The following is a 17,367-nucleotide window of genomic DNA, read 5'->3' as shown; positions in this document are numbered from 1 at the left end:
AAGAACCAAAAAGATACAAGTCTGCAGGTTTCTGTGATGGCTGTCATAGTCTGGTGTGCATTTCAGACAGTGATGGAGGAAATGTGGTGCAAAGCAATCGGATGATGAATGCTGAGGAAATAAAAACAGATTTTGATTCATCATGGAGTACCGTTGGGAAAATAACTGAGTGGTAAAAATGTTCTTCCAGCATGATAATGACTCCCTAAACACATCGCTAGCACAATTAAAACCTGCTTGAAGCAGAAGACAGATGGGCAAAACAGGACTAAATCGTACACCTCAGACCAGAAACAAACATCACTGAAGCTGTGGGAGTTCACTTGGACAGCTTAAATCAAAGTTGTTCATGAAAGATTTCACCAAGCAAATGCACGATATGGCCAAATGTTTGTGGACACCTGACCATCACACCCATATATGGTTCTTCCCTAAACTGTTACCACAAACTAGGAAGAACACAATCATACAGAACCTCTTTGTATGTCGTCGCATCAAAATTTCCATTCACTGGAATTAAGGGAAACACCTGTTGCAACATGACAATGCCCCTGTGCACCAAGCTCAGTCCATGAAGACATGGTTTGCCAAGGTTGGAGTGGAAGAACTCAAGTAACCAGAGCTTTGACCTCAATCCCACTGAACACCTTTGGAATGAATTGGAACGCTGACTGTACCCCAGTTCTCTTCACCCAACATCAGCGTCTGATCTCATGAAAGGGGAAGCCATGGCCTAAGGGTTAGACAAATAGCTTTGGGACCAAAAGGTCACCTGTTCAATTACCTGGACCAGCAGTAATGGCCGGAGTGCCCTTGAGCAAGGCACCTAATCCACAACTGCTCTCTGGGCTGCTCACTGCTGTGGGTACGTCAGGGTCCTGTTGTATGTCGGTCTGGACAAGAGCGTCTGGTAACGTAATGTAATGCTCTTGTGGCTGAACAAACACAAATCCCCAAAGCAACACCCCAAAATCTAGTGGAAAACCTTCTCAGAAGAGTGGAGGTTACTAGAACGGTAAAAGGGGACTAAATCTGGAATGGGATGTTCAAAAAGAACATCTAGTTATGATGGTCAGGTGACAAACCTTTAGCCTTAGCTATACAGCACAAACAGGTCCCAACTCTGCCTAAACACATGTAAACCTGAAGCACAATTCCCAACCAGAATACTTCATAAACTAAGAATATCTATAGCCATGCTACATTAGCCAGTGTTACCCAGTGTTTAATGTCATTATGACTTCCAGACATATGCAAGGATAGTAGTTTGCAAAATACATGAGACATTATTTAACTCTGTAATGGGAATTACCTAATGGTTTCCATTAATCATTGCCCCATTAGGATATGTACGGAATAAGCCTTTACAGCAGGAATAAGATTTTATATTCGTGTTATATAACATCTGCAAATCAAGTTAGTTACTGTTATCAGTTTTTTCCTGTTCTCAGCTCTTCCACTGGAAATATGGATTCTCAATCTATTCCGTGTAGAATGAGCCGAACTGTGGCATCTTCTCGGATGTAACGAGATGGTTGAAAATTCTGGATATCGGCGCTTCCTTGTTTTCTTGCAGGCAGCAGGATACAGAATCAAGAATTATAAAGTGCATGAAGCCACAGCTTGTTACCACAAGGTCTTCATGAAAGATCACCAGGATCCTCTGGGGGAAGTTTAAATCCCATTAGAAAACCATCAAGTTCATACAGAATCAGTCACAGCTCAGCAGTTAAACCATTATGGAGGGGTAATGGTTTTTCACAGGTCCTTTGAAACTCACCGTTATCTGGAAGGTTGTGAAATAGTTGCATAATTGTACTTTGTTGCTGCACTTAAGTACTATTTTGGAAGCTCTGTACTCAAACATTATTGAAATTGAATACTTCTGGTCTTATTTAATTAAACTTACAAAAAGATAACACTTTTTGCTCCTTACATTTTCATTTTGACCTTAAAAGTTCTTGTTATTCACCTCGAATTCCATGAGGTTTTTCTTTTCTGAGGAAGATTTTGTCTTTTGCTGGATTCGATCATAAATATTGAGAATTTGCTATGAAATCTAAAGTCGTTGAGTTAAGCTAACTTTAAGTTTGGTAAATTATCTTGTTGGGTTTTGTTAATTAGCAAGCTAGATAAATTTTATAAATTAGCCAGTTACTGTATTTTGTTGCTGCACTTAAGTACTATTTTGGAAGATTTGTACTGAACTATTATTGAAATCGAATACTTAGTCTTACTAAATTAAATCATAAATTAGCTCGCTAGTTAGGTTTTGTAAATCAGCTAGTTATTGTACTTTGCTGTTGCACAGTATGTTGTTGAGTTAAGCCAACTAAGTTTCGTAAATTACCTAGTTCAATTAGCTCGCTAGTTAGGTTTTGTAAATCAGCCAACTAGATACGTTTTATCAAATATTTAGGTAAGTTCGTTCTGTAACTCAATGAATTTTGCAAAATATTTTGCTAGTTCACTTTCGTTTATGGTAATAATATCCATTCACATTCAATTCAACAGGGCAATTAAACTTTAGACTTATTACTTCAGGAACTACAGGGCATGCTGAACGTTAGCCCTTTTTGTCAGTCAAAAGTATTGAACTGGATATTTGAATATTCTTGAATACTTGTGTATCTTTAAAATGTAGATACTTTTTGACTTTCAAGTAAGTTTTTGCCACCATACTTGTACTTTTGTACTACTTCAGTACTATTTCTGGACTTTACTTATTACAAATCTCAAAGCCATGATTATTTCTAGAAATGAAATAGTGGCTTTTAAAAAAATTCACCATAAAATCGAAAGACACCTGTTTGCTTAAGTTAACTTTAGGTTTGGTGAATTAGCTACTGAAGTTAGACAATTCAGCTAGCTAAAGTAGCTGTAGCTAGCTATTTCATTTTTGGCAGATTAGCGAATTAAATTAGTCAGCTGGTTGAGTTTCATCAATGATAAATAATCCTTTTCACCTTTGAATAATTAAGTACGTCTAAATGTAGATGCTTTTTTAAAAACTTTCACTCAAGTAGTTTTTTCCTACTTACTATTATATTTAATTGAGTAAGAATTTAACAAAATACAGATAGTTTTATCGAAGTACAGTTTCTCTGTATTTTTGCCAACTCTGATTACATGACATGCACATGGGGGGGGGGGAATTAAAACACACCAAAGGCACAAATTAATTGAAAAAGCTGACTTTCGTGTTCATGCGTAATATAACAAAAGTTGCATCACACTGACACACTGCTGTTCGTAATACTGAATCCTTCTTATTCAGAGTAGCCTTTGCATTTCGAACACTGACGCAAGACTACTCACTCACTCACTCACTATCCATTTTACGTCACTGGACCACTGAACTGAGGGTATGACGTTGCATGGTTTTGCTCCTCCACAACCCTCTATCATATGCATCGCCCGGGGTCAGTCCCAACGCCTTCAGGTCTCCCTTCAGCACCTCACTCCAGCTCTTTCTAGGTCGCCCAGGTGGCCTACATCCATCGACTTCCAGGGTGTATATACGACTCAACCAGGTGTTGTTCCTCTGGACGTGGCCAAACCATCTGAGGCATTTCCATCGAATGGTATCAGCAAGATCTTCTAAGTACAACCACTGGCGGAGGTCCTGGGTTCGGATGTCGTCCTTTCATTCCTCTGGAGCCTGGCCAAGTCTGCCTGTTTCAGGGGCCAGCATTCGCATGCATAAAGCAATGCCCCCCTAACACAGCTGTTGTAGATTTTGCCACGTGTATTGAGAGACAGACTCCTGGAACAGAGGAGTGGTAGAAGCTCTCTAAATTTACCCCATGCAGCCCTGACCCTAGTTACAGTGGCAGCCTCACAGCCACCTTCTGCAGATATGCTGTCCCCCAGATAACAAAAGGAATCCACGACAGCAAGATCTTGGTCATCGACTCTTACTGAAGTGCATGGTCTACCATCAATGGGACGAGCTGTTCCTAGGCACCGGCTACATCTAAAGGATGGATCAGGGTTCAGTCTACCACGGATACCACTACATTTCTTGTGAATCCAGTGGGAGCAACCGGTGCAGAGGATAGAGTTCACCCCAACTCCCTTCCTACATACTCCACAAGGGTATCCACCAGAATCTTTAAGTGTACCCAGGTTTATGCCTGAGATCATGACTTTGGTTTTCTTCATATTAACACGGAGGCCTTTCGACTCCATGCCTGCCTTCCAGGAGCTCACTTTCTGTTGCAAGAGCCTTATAAAATTATTTTATTCCTTGAGAACATACTGTATTTGAAGAAAACGCACACGCTTCAAATGACAGACTTTTCTAATATTCTAATAAAAGTTGCCTAGCAACTATTTCTAAGGGCAATTAAACTTTCTCCGGGGTGCTAAATGAGTGTTGTACCATGCGTATGAGGCTGATTTTGTGTTCAACGGCCTATCGTTAGACCTTTCCTGCATATTCAGCAACTCTATTTCTCCTCTTCGCTTGAACTGTGGAATAATTCATCGAGTAAATGAATTGTCCTGTTGCTTACATCCCATAATGTGATAAACACAGGAGTGTTTACTGAATATATTACAGAGTGAATAATTCAGGCTGTGTGTGTGAGAGAGAGAGATATGTTGCTTGGCCGACATGTAGTGATTGGTCTGTTTCTCTCTTATCGATTTACTTCTGCTAGATGCTGTTGTAAAGACGACAAGACGCTGGTGAATTCTTGATTCTGACCAAAAAGCGTTGAATTTTCTATAACAATAGGTCCAGCAACAACGTGAATAATGTGTGTGTACACACACACACAGGGATGTGTATGGTGGACGCTTCACATGAAATAATATCTTTGAGATGTGCAGTTATTGAGGGCGGCACGGTAGTGTAGTGGTTAGCACTGTCGCCTCACAGCAAGAAGGTCCTGGGTTCGAGCCCCGGGGCCGGCGAGGGCCTTTCTGTGCGGAGTTTGCATGTTCTCCCCGTGTCCGCGTGGGTTTCCTCCGGGTGCTCCAGTTTCCCCCACAGTCCAAAGACATGCAGGTTAGGTTAACTGGTGACTCTAAATTGAGCGTAGGTGTGAATGAGAGTGTGAATGGTTGTCTGTGTCTATGGGTCTGCCCTGTGATGACCTGGCGACTTGTCCAGGGTGTACCCCGCCTTTCGCCCGTAGTCAGCTGGGATAGGCTCCAGCTTGCCTGCGACCCTGTAGAAGGTTAAAGCGGCTACAGATAATGAGATGAGATGAGATGTGCAGTTATTGGAAAATAATCAACTTTGGGAAGCATGTCGGAGGGAAAAAGATATGAATTGTGTAAAAATAAAAAGAACGAATAAAATAAATACTGACCTTAAAGCTCCAGTAATGTGGTTGCTGAGAGAGAGAGAGAGAGAGAGAGAGAGAGATTGTTAAACCTTTCACATTCCTTGAAACAAAAATCTTGTCTTATCCTAGACAACTGAGTCAGTAATGAAGAGGAAGAATGAGTCAAGACACAATAGAGAGACACAGAAAGAGAGGGGGATGGATGTGACATGAGCTTTCGCAAATTAAATCGACCAGTTCTCACCCAGTCTTTATTATGATTCTCACGATTACAATTCATACAGGTGAAACACACACACACACACACACACACACACACACACACACAATAATAAAAGCTGAACACACACTCTGTTGAATCTTAGTCACATACACATCCAGACAGATGGTAGAAAATTGCAGTGCACCTGGACAGCCTTGTGGCTCTACACCTACACAGTAGGAACGTTAGCATGCACAAACACATGCACGCAGAGATACTCATTTTAATGCATTTAAGCATATTCACCTCAGGCCAATGCACCTTTCGGTGAATGAGACATAAATCCATAAACAAAAGCACACGTGTGTGTAAAACAAAACCTACCAACACACACACACGCTGCTAGTTACAAATCAGTAGCTCAGACACCTTGGACAAGCAGATTTTGTATGCGTGTTTAAATTTTTATTCACTCATAGTAGATTCATCAAGAAGCAATGACAAGCTCTTGATTTTAGCATGGAGCTTCACGGGTGCGTGTCACTTCCGCAATGCTCGAGCAACACATCATCCGACGTGTCATCTAGCCAACAGTAACATCCAGGTACAGGATGTGTAAGCAAAAAAACCTGCACTACACAGCTCATACCCAAAGACTTTCTGGCTTTCTGTCGAATATATTTGCTTAGCGAAGATATACTTAAGGCTAATTCACACCAGATGTTGCAGATTTTTTTTTTTTTTTTGTCCAACATGGACAAACATGAAAAAAGAAATATACTGGTAGGCTATTACTTGTTTAAAATCACATCACACTCTCTCATGTCACGTTTGTACCGGTAAGTGAACGGATTTGTTATAGGTAGAGTATTAAAGCTAGACTGCCTTTCAGATTTTTCAAGCGTCGGTCATGAAAAGAATTTTCCCTGACACTCAATTATTTTTGTTCAGTGGACCGAAAGCTACTGAATTCAAATCGCAGACTTCCAATTTTATTAGGTTTTTTTTTTTTTTTTAAACAGAACAATTAATGAATTTCAAGGCCACTTGGCCTTAAATTCTCTGCTGTTTTTTCCTGCTTCACCATGACCCAATTCAAGATACTACATCATGCATCACGTGGTGGGCTTTCCCCGTTTGCACAAGGCCTTCTGGGATACAAATTTGAAACAAGAGAGAAAAATGGAGGATGTGACTGTGTGAATGAAACGTGAAAGACCGACTACAGTAACGGAAAGAAAGCAAGAAGAAAAGACGTTATGTTCTATACGAAGGAAAGGAAACGCAGGAATAAATATCGGCGGTCAGCGAGCACCTCGGTGTGATCGGCTGTTCGTTTAGCGACAGAATGATGGAACAGTCAGTGCACGGTCAAAGGTCAACCTGCGCATGAGCACACACATGAACTTCCTCAATCTGCTTGACTGTGCGACGCGAGCGATTTCATGCACATTATTTGCTAGGAAATCCTCTTAAATGAAATAACATCCCAGCCACAGAATGGCCCGTTTGTTTGGGGGGGGGTTGGTTTTTGTTTTGTTTTTTTTTTTAGATATTGTGATACACATTTATTTCTGCAATGACCAAATTTCAGAAGGAACTACTGTAAATTTCACCGATTTTATAAAATCGAAAGGCCATCTAGCTTTAACATTGTATAAAAGGATTCTCAGTCTACCGTGTGCTAAAATGTTAATGATTAGCTAGCTCTTGATCTGTGTTAACTCATTATGAACCAATAATCATTTTAGGCAAGATGGACAGAAACGTAAATTCACCTGCTTATAAACGATCATCGAATTGCTAATCGACGGGTTGGCAAAATAGATCGAAAATATGGTTTGTTTGGGGTTTTTTTCAGCCAGATGAAAAAAAGATGAATCGGAAACATAGCTGAGAGCAACCTATGTGGATTGACCAAGGTCTTGATGTCATGCTTACGTGACATATCCGGTTTGACTATGGGGTTTGTCTGAAATCAGTGCACTTTACAAGCACTTAACTACCTCGACATGTCTTATGATACGAGTATATATGTATATTCGCTCCTGTTTTTCCGGGTCAGTTAGGTTTCCAAGCAAACAAAACCTTGCTTTGCAGCTTTTACGTGCTTGAGGAAATTAGCGAATGAGTTCACGATTCATCTAGCCCTGCAAGCTCATCAAGAACCGCTGTTGAAAGCTTGAAACATCCAGGTTGTTATTCAGTGATTCGTCGTAAAGTTGTTAAAATGATTCCGTAACTACGATGAATTATTTAGTAGCTAGAGTAGCGATATTAATAGGAAAGAATAATGGTTGTGAGGGGCAGAATGCCCCTTGTACACTTGATCAGACAAAACAAACACTTTTTAATCCTTAGTTCAAAGCATGATCTAGATGCTGGATCAGGAAAACAATCAATCAATCAATCTTTTTTTTGTATTCTGTCTTGAATAGCCAGTGTGGGAAATAAGGCCGGACCGGTGGACATTGACCAGCAATTTTCGCATTTGTTTTGAAATACAGACGGACAATCAAACCAGATGGCCCATGAAAAATTATAAAGAGATATACGAGTCTAATCTACTTCTAATTTTCTTCCAAATGTCATAACATGGCCTGTGAAACGGGGACCCTGCAGGCCCGACTTTAAAAATTCATAACTCAGCCACCGATGGTCCTCGCCAAGCCAAAATTTACAGGCACCTCCCTCTCCCCGAGCCCTTTCAAACCAGTTAATACACAACCCACTACAATCACAACTTGGCCTGCTATTTGCCCCAGAGGCCCTAAAAACTTTAGCATGAGCCCTGGCTTGACCCAGCCTTTAAAAATTCATAACTGCCACCAAAGGTCCTAACCCCACCAAACTTGATAGGTCCATCCCACTCCCCAAGACCTTTCGAACAAGCCCAGGCTCAGCCCGATTCGACATCGGGAGCAAGTGCGGATCGCCGAAAGCTTTAACACGAGCCCTTGTTCCAGCCACTCGCGCGCACGGAGATTTAAAAATTCATAACTCTGCCACCGAAGGTTCTAGCCCCGCCAAAATTTACAGAAACCTCTGTCTCCCTGAGTGGCATACTAAATAAGACAGACAATAAGTATTCACTGTTTTTATTGCATGATGCAGTCGAGTTCGTGTTTTCGGGTTGACAGTATCCGATTGATCCAGTCAGTTGTTTAAGAGTTCAGTTTACATGAAACTTTGCAGTACAGTATTATGTCAAATGCCAAACTACTAATCATTGGTTATTTTATTATTATGTGCATTTTTTTCTATTCATACTAAGAATGACAGTCAGTCATATGATTTGTAGGATGTAGATTTATACAACCCCGATTCCAAAAAAGTTGGGATAAAGTACAAATTGTAAATAAAAACGGAATGCAATAATTTACAAATCTCAAAACCTGATATTGTATTCACAATAGAACATAGACAACATATCAAATGTCGAAAGTGAGACATTTTGAAATTTCATGCCAAATATTGGCTCGTTTGAAATTTCATGACAGCAACACATCTCAAAAAAGTTGGGACAGGGGCAATAAGAGGCTGCAAAAGTTAAAGGTACAAAAAAGGAACAGCTGGAGGACCAAATTGCAACTCATTAGGTTAATTGGCAATAGGTCATTAACATGACTGGGTATAAAAAGAGCATCTTGGAGTGGCAGTGGCTCTCAAAAGTAAAGATGGGAAGAGGATCACCAATCCCCCTAATTCTGCGCCGACAAATAGTGGAACAATATCAGAAAGGAGTTCGACAATGTAAAATTGCAAAGAGTTTGAACATATCATCATCTACAGTGCATAATATCATCAAAAGATTCAGAGAATCTGGAAGAATCTCTGTGCGTAAGGGTCAAGGCCGGAAAACCATACTGAGTGCCCGTGATCTTCGGGCCCTTAGACGGCACTGCATCACATACAGGCATGCTTCTGTATTGGAAATCACAAAATGGGCTCAGGAATATTTCCAGAGAACATTATCTGTGAACACAATTCACCGTGCCATCCGCCGTTGCCAGCTAAAACTCTATAGTTCAAAGAAGAAGCCGTATCTAAACATGATCCAGAAGCGCAGACGTCTTCTCTGGGCCAAGGCTCATTTAAAATGGACTGTGGCAAAGTGGAAATTCTGTGGTCAGACAAATCAAAATTTGAAGTTCTTTATGGAAATCAGGGACGCCGTGTCATTCGCACTAAACAAGAGAAGGACGACCCAAGTTGTTATCAGCGCTCAGTTCAGAAGCCTGCATCTCTGATGGAATGGGGTTGCATTAGTGCGTGTGGCATGGGCAGCTTACACATCTGGAAAGACGCCATCAATGCTGAAAGGTATATCCAGGTTCTAGAGCAACATATGCTCCCATCCAGACGACGTCTCTTTCAGGGAAGACCTTGCATTTTCCAATATGACAATGCCAAACCACATACTGCATCAATTACAGCATCACGGCTGCGTAGAAGAAGGGTCCGGGTACTGAACTGGCCAGCCTGCAGTCCAGATCTTTCACCCATAGAAAACATTTGGCGCATCATAAAATGGAAGATACGACAAAAAAGACCTAAGACAGTTGAGCAACTAGAATCCTACATTAGACAAGAATGGGTTAACATTCCTATCCCTAAACTTGAGCAACTTGTCTCCTCAGTCCCCAGACGTTTACAGACTGTTGTAAAGAGAAAAGGGGATGTCTCACAGTGGTAAACATGGCCTTGTCCCAACTTTTTTGAGATGTGTTGTCATGAAATTTAAAAATCACCTAATTTTTCTCTTTAAATGATACATTTTCTCAGTTTAAACATTTGATATGTCATCTATGTTCTATTCTGAATAAAATATGGAATTTTGAAACTTACATCATTGCATTCTGTTTTTATTTACAATTTGTACTTTGTCCCAACTTTTTTGGAATCGGGATTGTATTTTAATCGAGTTTAATAGAATTTTCTTCCATTTTCTAAGTTCTAGTCCAGCAGATTTGAATCTGAATGCCAAATGATATTCCCATGTCTAGTTCTGAGTCATTTTAAAAGTCATTTTGTTACAGTTACTTGGAAGCTCGTTCTCAAAATTTTAACTCTATGATGCAAGAATAGTTGCATTGTTAATGAGTAAATTTCTGATAGACTTTTTATAAACATAGTATAAAAAATAGTCATTGTTGACAATGTTTCATGAGTGTTATTATAGTATCTCTATACTGTAAGAGTACCAGTAAGTTGTAACCAACTGGAACATCCTTGGCCCTCCATACTTTTTTCTCGACATGGAACTGACCTGCGCGCACGACTGTTTTCTTGGGTAGAACTTTCAGCATGTTTTTCTTGAACCATCTGACATTTTCTTGTAAATTAGATTCAATTTTGTAGTGTAATTAGCAACCAACATCTTTGGTAATTTGGCCTTTGAAGATCACAAAAATGTGCCTGGTAATAGCTGAGAAGCAATTACAGGCATCTAAAGCCCTTCAGCTTCTGGAACCCAAAAGCAGGCCCCAGACCCCCAGCCACAATGTTCCTCCATTCGGACAGGCTGAAATTTGGACGGACAGACAACCTTTCAGACTTGTCTGTCCTGTGACAGTCTGCTTAAAATTCCTTATTTCCCACACTGATTGCTATAAATGAGTTTTATATAAGCATGACAGTTGTTGAGAAAGTCTGAGGCTGACTGTTTGCCGCAATGTCAGCCAAAAATGACCTCTTCCTGTGAAAGTAGGCGTTTCTTGGCCACATTTAGTGAAGAAGAATATCACATTCTTTCGTCAAAGCTGGACGTCTGACTTGCAGGACTAGTGTTGGTTTATAATAAGAACCTATTTCTGAGCTGAGATTATACAGTATGATTTTTTTTTTAAATCATACAAAAAAAAATGCATGTTTTAAGGGATTTGTCTTTGGTCAAAACTAAAGCCAACCTTCCCTTTCGCTATTGCAAACAGTTTGCGTTTTTACAACATCTCAACTTAAGCACGTAAAAAGACTTGAGATTTCTCTCATAAGAGTAGTCAATCAATCGTGATTGGGATCGTATCGTGGATATTTTGAACAATTCAGCACTGCACAAAGGGCCATGGAGCTACAAGACTAATGTCGCTCACAAGTAACGCAAGTCTGCATCCCTCAATTTTTTTTTTTCCTAACTCTCAGCCTCAAATAATGTCCAGTTCTTCAGGTCCGTGGTCTCGGACACAATGTGACTTACTATGTCAATAATCATAAACAAAACTTCACCACGTAGCAAGCTTGACACTGGAACGAGATGGGCGGCCATCTTGAACAACCAGAACGGCTTTTTTTTTAGCCCCACCTCCACCGAATAAACATCGAAGAAAGAATTGTTCCTGCTATTTTCCAGAAATCTATGATGTTTAAAAAAAAAAAAACACACACATTACGGCACTTAAAGTGCTGCTTAAAGTAAACCCAAGGTTTGGGAAGATGACGACGTGAGATATTTTGAGACTGGTTTGTTATATTGGATAGAAAGAGATGCATTGTGAGAAATTTGTCAAAGTATTCCCTGAAGGGAAGAAATTCAGGAAAATCTCCATTTTGGAGGGATAGGGTCATCTCACCTAAATGCACACAAGATCCATCTGTGTGCGCACACACATCAGGAAGCAGAGTTGAAGGATGAAATTGCGGCACGGTCTGCATGCCAAGCAGGCTCATGTGCCCACCAATTCTGCCCTCTCTTCCTCTGGCATTCCCACACACACTTTTCATCTCTTGACGTCTCTGTCCAGCATGCAGGTCAAAGTCGTACCAGTTCCCTCTATATATCCCCCTTATATATACACACACACACTCACACACATTGCGGCAGGCTTTCCAGCCACACCTGCTGCCCACCTCATGCCCCACACTAGTACGACGACAACACTCTAGCCACTAGCCTACAACCGATCCAATAAACAAAACACCACAACACACACACACACCCCTTTCCTTCTCACAGTCCTCCTTCTCACCTAGTTAGATGATCATTATCCTCCACCTTATCCAAAGCACAAACCATTTAGGTAGACGTTCTCATTCTCTCTCTCTCCCCCTCTGTGTGTGTGTTTGTTCAGTGTAAATTGTTCATGTCTTCATCGAGTAATGAATGTAACATACCATTGCTAATTAATCCTCCTCCCTTGTGTGCCTCCTTCCACCCCTCCTCTCCTCCTTCTCCCTCTGTCTCTCCATCCGTCTCTCCATTTCCAGGCTGCAGATCACAGAAAATCCCCTGCCTCTGGAGCTTTCTGTTTCTCTCCCCTTGTTCCCTCACTTGCCCCTTCTCTCTCTCTCTCGCTCTCTCTCTCTCACACACACACACTCGCTCACTCACTCTTTCGCTCACTCATTCACTTTCTCTCTGCCTTCTCGACCACTATGGACGTTCGTCGTTCCTTTCCTCATCTTTCTCTGAGTATTACCTCTTCCCTCTGTCTCCGTGTCTCTGTCGTTCTCCACCTTGCCGGTTCTTGCCATGTGATCTCTTCGATCGCCTAATATGGGTGCCAGGTTGCTGTGGAAACGTCCGACTCCACCTGCCTCCAACCCCCCCCATCCCTTCCCATTTCTGTTGCTAACCGCGGAGTACAAACAGATAGAGCAAACATAAAAGAAGGGAAGTCAAGAGCATAGGGAATTTTTAAAAAAAGGAAAGTTTGGGATAGAGGGAAAAAAAGGGAGTGAATGTGCTGAGAGAAAGTGGTATGGGCAAGAAAGATACATGCAGAAAAAACCCCAGGGAGAAAAGATCCTCTTGAAAAATAGGGCTAGTTTGCAAAAGTAGAGGTTTTGCATTTCATACAAATTAGCTCAAAATCTTAGTGGGCGGAGTTAAACGGAGCAAATTTGTTCACACTTATCCGGGGGGGGGGGGGGGGGGGGAGTCTCAAGGACTCTCAGTTCTGGAGACAGGAGCCAAAAAGTAAAACACTGCGCTAGAGTGTCACCTTCAAGTCGATCAACCTCATCTCTCTTTCCTGAGGAGCAGGAGGGAGTACCATCTATTGACCAAGCTTCATGTCTGAACAAGCTGCAGTTTGGTGCAGGTCTGCATCACTTGTTTGAGAGCAGAAGAATTCTTACGAAAACAAGATGATTCCAGTCACTAAAAAGTCTCAAGTCCTTCCCGCACCATACAATCAGGCGGCGCTGATCTACGTTTCCGTAGCCCTCGGCCTCTCGCCTATACAGCCAGGGTTACAACGGAGGGCTCTGGTAACCAAGAGAGTTTGACTCCCCACTCACATCTGTATTGCAGCGTGCCTTGCCAGACGTCAGTAGGTACCATTTTTGTGATGGTCTTTGGGATGACCTGACAGCAAGTAGAACTCGCGATCTCTCACTAGGCCAACTCTCAGGTTATTCCAGGTCACATCTACCTCTTTTCCACCAAGAGGGAACAGGTTCTGTTCTGGCTCGCACAGAAATTTTGAACCGTTGAGGCTTGAGTTTCCCAAAAGCATCGTAGCACAAAGATCATCGTTAAAGCAAGCAGCACAATGAACACACTCTCTCCTAGTTAAGATGCTCTTAACCTTAAGAGGCTTTTGGGAAACCCAGCCCCAGAGCATTCTGACCAAAAATAAACTTGTTCCGAACCTGAAAAGTTGGTTCCCAGCTGGAACCAAAACATAGCTGGTTTTTCCAGTGCGAACCTCGACGCCATCAGTGAGCATGTCATTAGTTTGGAGAGAAAGCAGAATGCAGCAATTGAAGAGAATACATCTTCAGGAAAAAACGGAATCAAAATAAATATCTGCAATAACAGAACAAACTCTCGGAGGGAATCAATGTGCACCGCCATCTTGCTATTACGGTTTACTTCCGTCGTGAATTGTGCAACACCCTATATTCCTGATGCATCCTTGATTGCAATGGTGCTGCTCAAAGCTGGTGAAAACCTGGGCTGGTTCGCTATCTAGCACCAAGGGTCAAAGAATCCTGAACGGAACTGGTTGGCTGAAAAGGGGTATTAGTGTTTGGCCCCCTATTTACTTTGGGTAGATCACAGTCACTGGATTAAAGCCACGAGCTCAACATACTTATCTTTGGTCTTGTAATTTTTTAATCATTTTGAGAGCTAATATTAGCGAAGGTCAAGGAACACTCTGGTGTTTTCCAACCTAATGTCTATAGCACACATGTCAAAACCAGAGAAAAAAAATGTCAAAATGTTTCCTGGACTGAGAAAATCTCTGTGTAATGTAAACGTCTGTATAATGTAAGCGAAGGCCAGAAATCCTTCAATAAAAGTCTGTGACTAAACACAAATTCAAAACTACCAGCATTACCCCCAAACAACAGTTTTAAGTTGAGATAGATATGAGGGTCTTTCCAGCGCTGGCCTTTTGGGGTATTAACATGGGGCAATATGGCAAAAAGTGATTCAGATATGTGGTATCCATGCAAAGTCAGCCTGACAGAGATACCCGTGACTGGAATGTTCATCAACTGCCATGCGACTTTCAGGTATCCATGTTATCTGTGCCCTTGGAGCTGACAGGTTAATAGCCTTGCTCAAGGGGCCAGCAGTGGGAGCTTGGTGGTGCTGGGGCTTGAATCCCCAAACTTCTGAGCCATGACTGGCTTCAATTCCTTTTGGGGGGATCCATGGTTGGTATCCAGAAAGAATGAATGGAAAGACCAGGGCAAGATGAAGAAGGGATGTGAAAGAGATGGAAGGGAAAGACAGAATGGGAACAGAAGGAGAGATGGGAAACATGAAGGAAAGGTCAAGGAAGGACAGTGAACGAATGAAGTGAATGAAACTGTCAGGAAATTATAGAGAAGGAAAGGACAGGGAACAGACAAAGAAGGGATATCAAGAGAACAGAATGCAAGGATAGATGAAAAATGTGATAGGAAGGGAGGGAAGGGGGAAAAGAAGGATATGGAAGGAATATCAAAAGTAGTACAGGATATGGGTATGCTAGAAATGTGAAAGGAGGGAAGAGAAGGGAAATGTAGGGATAAGAAAGCTAGAGAAGGCACAAAGAAAAGCAAAAAGAAGGATAGATGAGAAATGTGATGGAAGGAAGAGGAAAGAATGAGAGTGAAGAAAATGTCAAAGGAGAAGGGAATGAATGATTGGTAAGGGCTGGAAATAGAAGGGAAGGGAAGAAAAGTATAGGGAATGGAAGGATAGTGATGGGATGTGAAAAAAAGCGAAAGGAAAAGGACAGAGGGGAAATGAGAAGGGAGTAGGATAGGGAAGGAACTTGCACAGAAGGATAGGGAAAGAGTGCAAAGAAGGAAAACATTAAAGAAATAGGGAAAGAAAAGTATTGGGAATGGAAGAAAAGGGATGGGATGTGAAAGAGAGAAAGGAAAGGATGATCGTGAAGGGATCTGAGAATGGAATGGACAGATAGATGGGAAGGATGGGGAAAGGAAGGATGAGGGAAGGGATGCAAAGGGAAGGCAAAGCATGGAAAGTATAGAGAAGGGAAGCCATGTGAAAGAGGCAGAAGGAAGTATGAAAAGGGATGCCAATAGGAATAGGAAGGAAAGGGAAAAGCAAATCTTCACGCCCACTTATAATTTTTTTTTTTATCGTTCTATATCACAACATGACAAACGTACACCGAAATACACAGATCTACTGTATATCACCCCCCAACACACACACACGCCTCATATGGTCCTTCTTATAGCTATTCAAGACAGCATTCCCTTTTCTGGAACAGCATGCCAAGTCATGTTTAGCATGTTTTCACAGCAACTAAAACGTGCACACACGCACAGATGCATACCTGCTGACGTGAACAGTTGGCACTGACGAGTGTAGCAGCATGCTGAGGTGGTAATTTGCCCCGCTGTCTCTCAGCATCCCCTGCATGCAACTTGGCCATTGCCTCAACATCTGGGTTGGAGAAGCGGCGGGCGGCGTTGCCCAGCGTATGGTACTGACGTTGGTATTCACCATGCTCCCCTCGTATCATCCTTCTTCTGTCCTGCCTTTCACCTGGCCAGATCTGTATGGATAAAGGTCAACAGGTCAAAGGTCATACATGTAGTCAGACAGATCAGAGTTCTGCTGTTATAGCGCAGCGCTGTCGAATTCTCAATTCAGTGCCATAGATAGTTTTCACTGACGTCATGGTATTCCGGGGAATGCCCTCCAGCCACCATTTTGTGGGGCAAACAAAACGGACCATTGCCATTACCGACTACGTTATCTCGGACGAATTTATGAAGTTATATAGTCAGTTTTCTAAAATAAAGATCAACGTCGGCAAAATCAAGCAAACGGAAGTATATAGATACATTGGACGACATCTCACGACAACGGTATGCAGCCAAACTGGCCTTGATTGGGGGAATTGACCCCTACGAAGTGGACAAAGATGCATTTTCAAGTGACTATGCAGGGCTGCCATCCATATCGTACCCTGATATTGTGAACTATTTCGTGAATAGTAAAAGTGCCTACAACACTTGACGACCTCAAAGCATACAAGTCGCTGGAGTCATACAATTATTTTGTCTGTGGCTGGGTCCGTGAAGTCCACCATATAAAACCAAGTGACAGTCGTGTCCTAATTACAGCCAAGGTATGTAAACATTGGAATTTTAGCGCTCTCAACACTGCATATAAATATATATGTGTGTGTGTATAATATCGAGTTGATTTAAGACAAATTTTACATTCATGAGTGGTATTACAGTACCATGTCAGTATAAACTTTGTAATATAATTAACTGGTATGTAGGCTTGTTACATTTTGTGTTTGTTATGATAAATATGACAATTTATAGGCCAGTAATAATCATATGTTTGCAGCCTTGTACCGAGCGATATTAAGTGTACATTACAATGTAAACGTACACTCAGCGGTTCCAGTTAGGCATTCTCTAGAGATTGTTTACACGATG

General features: G+C 41.6%; 1 protein-coding gene across 3 annotated transcripts in view; it reads right to left on the bottom strand.

Annotated features, from left to right (window-relative positions):
• The window catches only part of srcin1b (SRC kinase signaling inhibitor 1b), a 50,711-nt gene extending 34,278 nt beyond the window's left edge, over positions 1-16,433 (bottom strand). Inside the window, exons 1-2 of one of the 3 annotated variants that reach the window (XM_060921104.1) lie at positions 12,610-12,945; positions 5,322-5,345 (exon numbers count right to left, since the gene is read on the bottom strand). In XM_060921104.1, the coding sequence (XP_060777087.1) occupies positions 5,322-5,345; positions 12,610-12,612 (27 nt within the window). In that variant the 5' untranslated portion in view covers positions 12,613-12,945. Of the gene's footprint in view, positions 1-5,321; positions 5,346-12,068; positions 12,153-12,609; positions 12,946-16,244 lie in introns of those variants that run through there. The other 2 variants (XM_060921105.1, XM_060921103.1) reach the window with 2 other exon arrangements.
• Positions 16,434-17,367: the final 934 nt, after the last annotated feature.

This window comes from Neoarius graeffei, chromosome 5, assembly GCF_027579695.1.
Source record: "Neoarius graeffei isolate fNeoGra1 chromosome 5, fNeoGra1.pri, whole genome shotgun sequence".
NCBI lineage: Eukaryota > Metazoa > Chordata > Actinopteri > Siluriformes > Ariidae > Neoarius > Neoarius graeffei.
The sequence above is the reverse complement of the archived record's forward strand: the minus strand, read 5'-3'. Positions and strand labels throughout refer to the sequence as shown.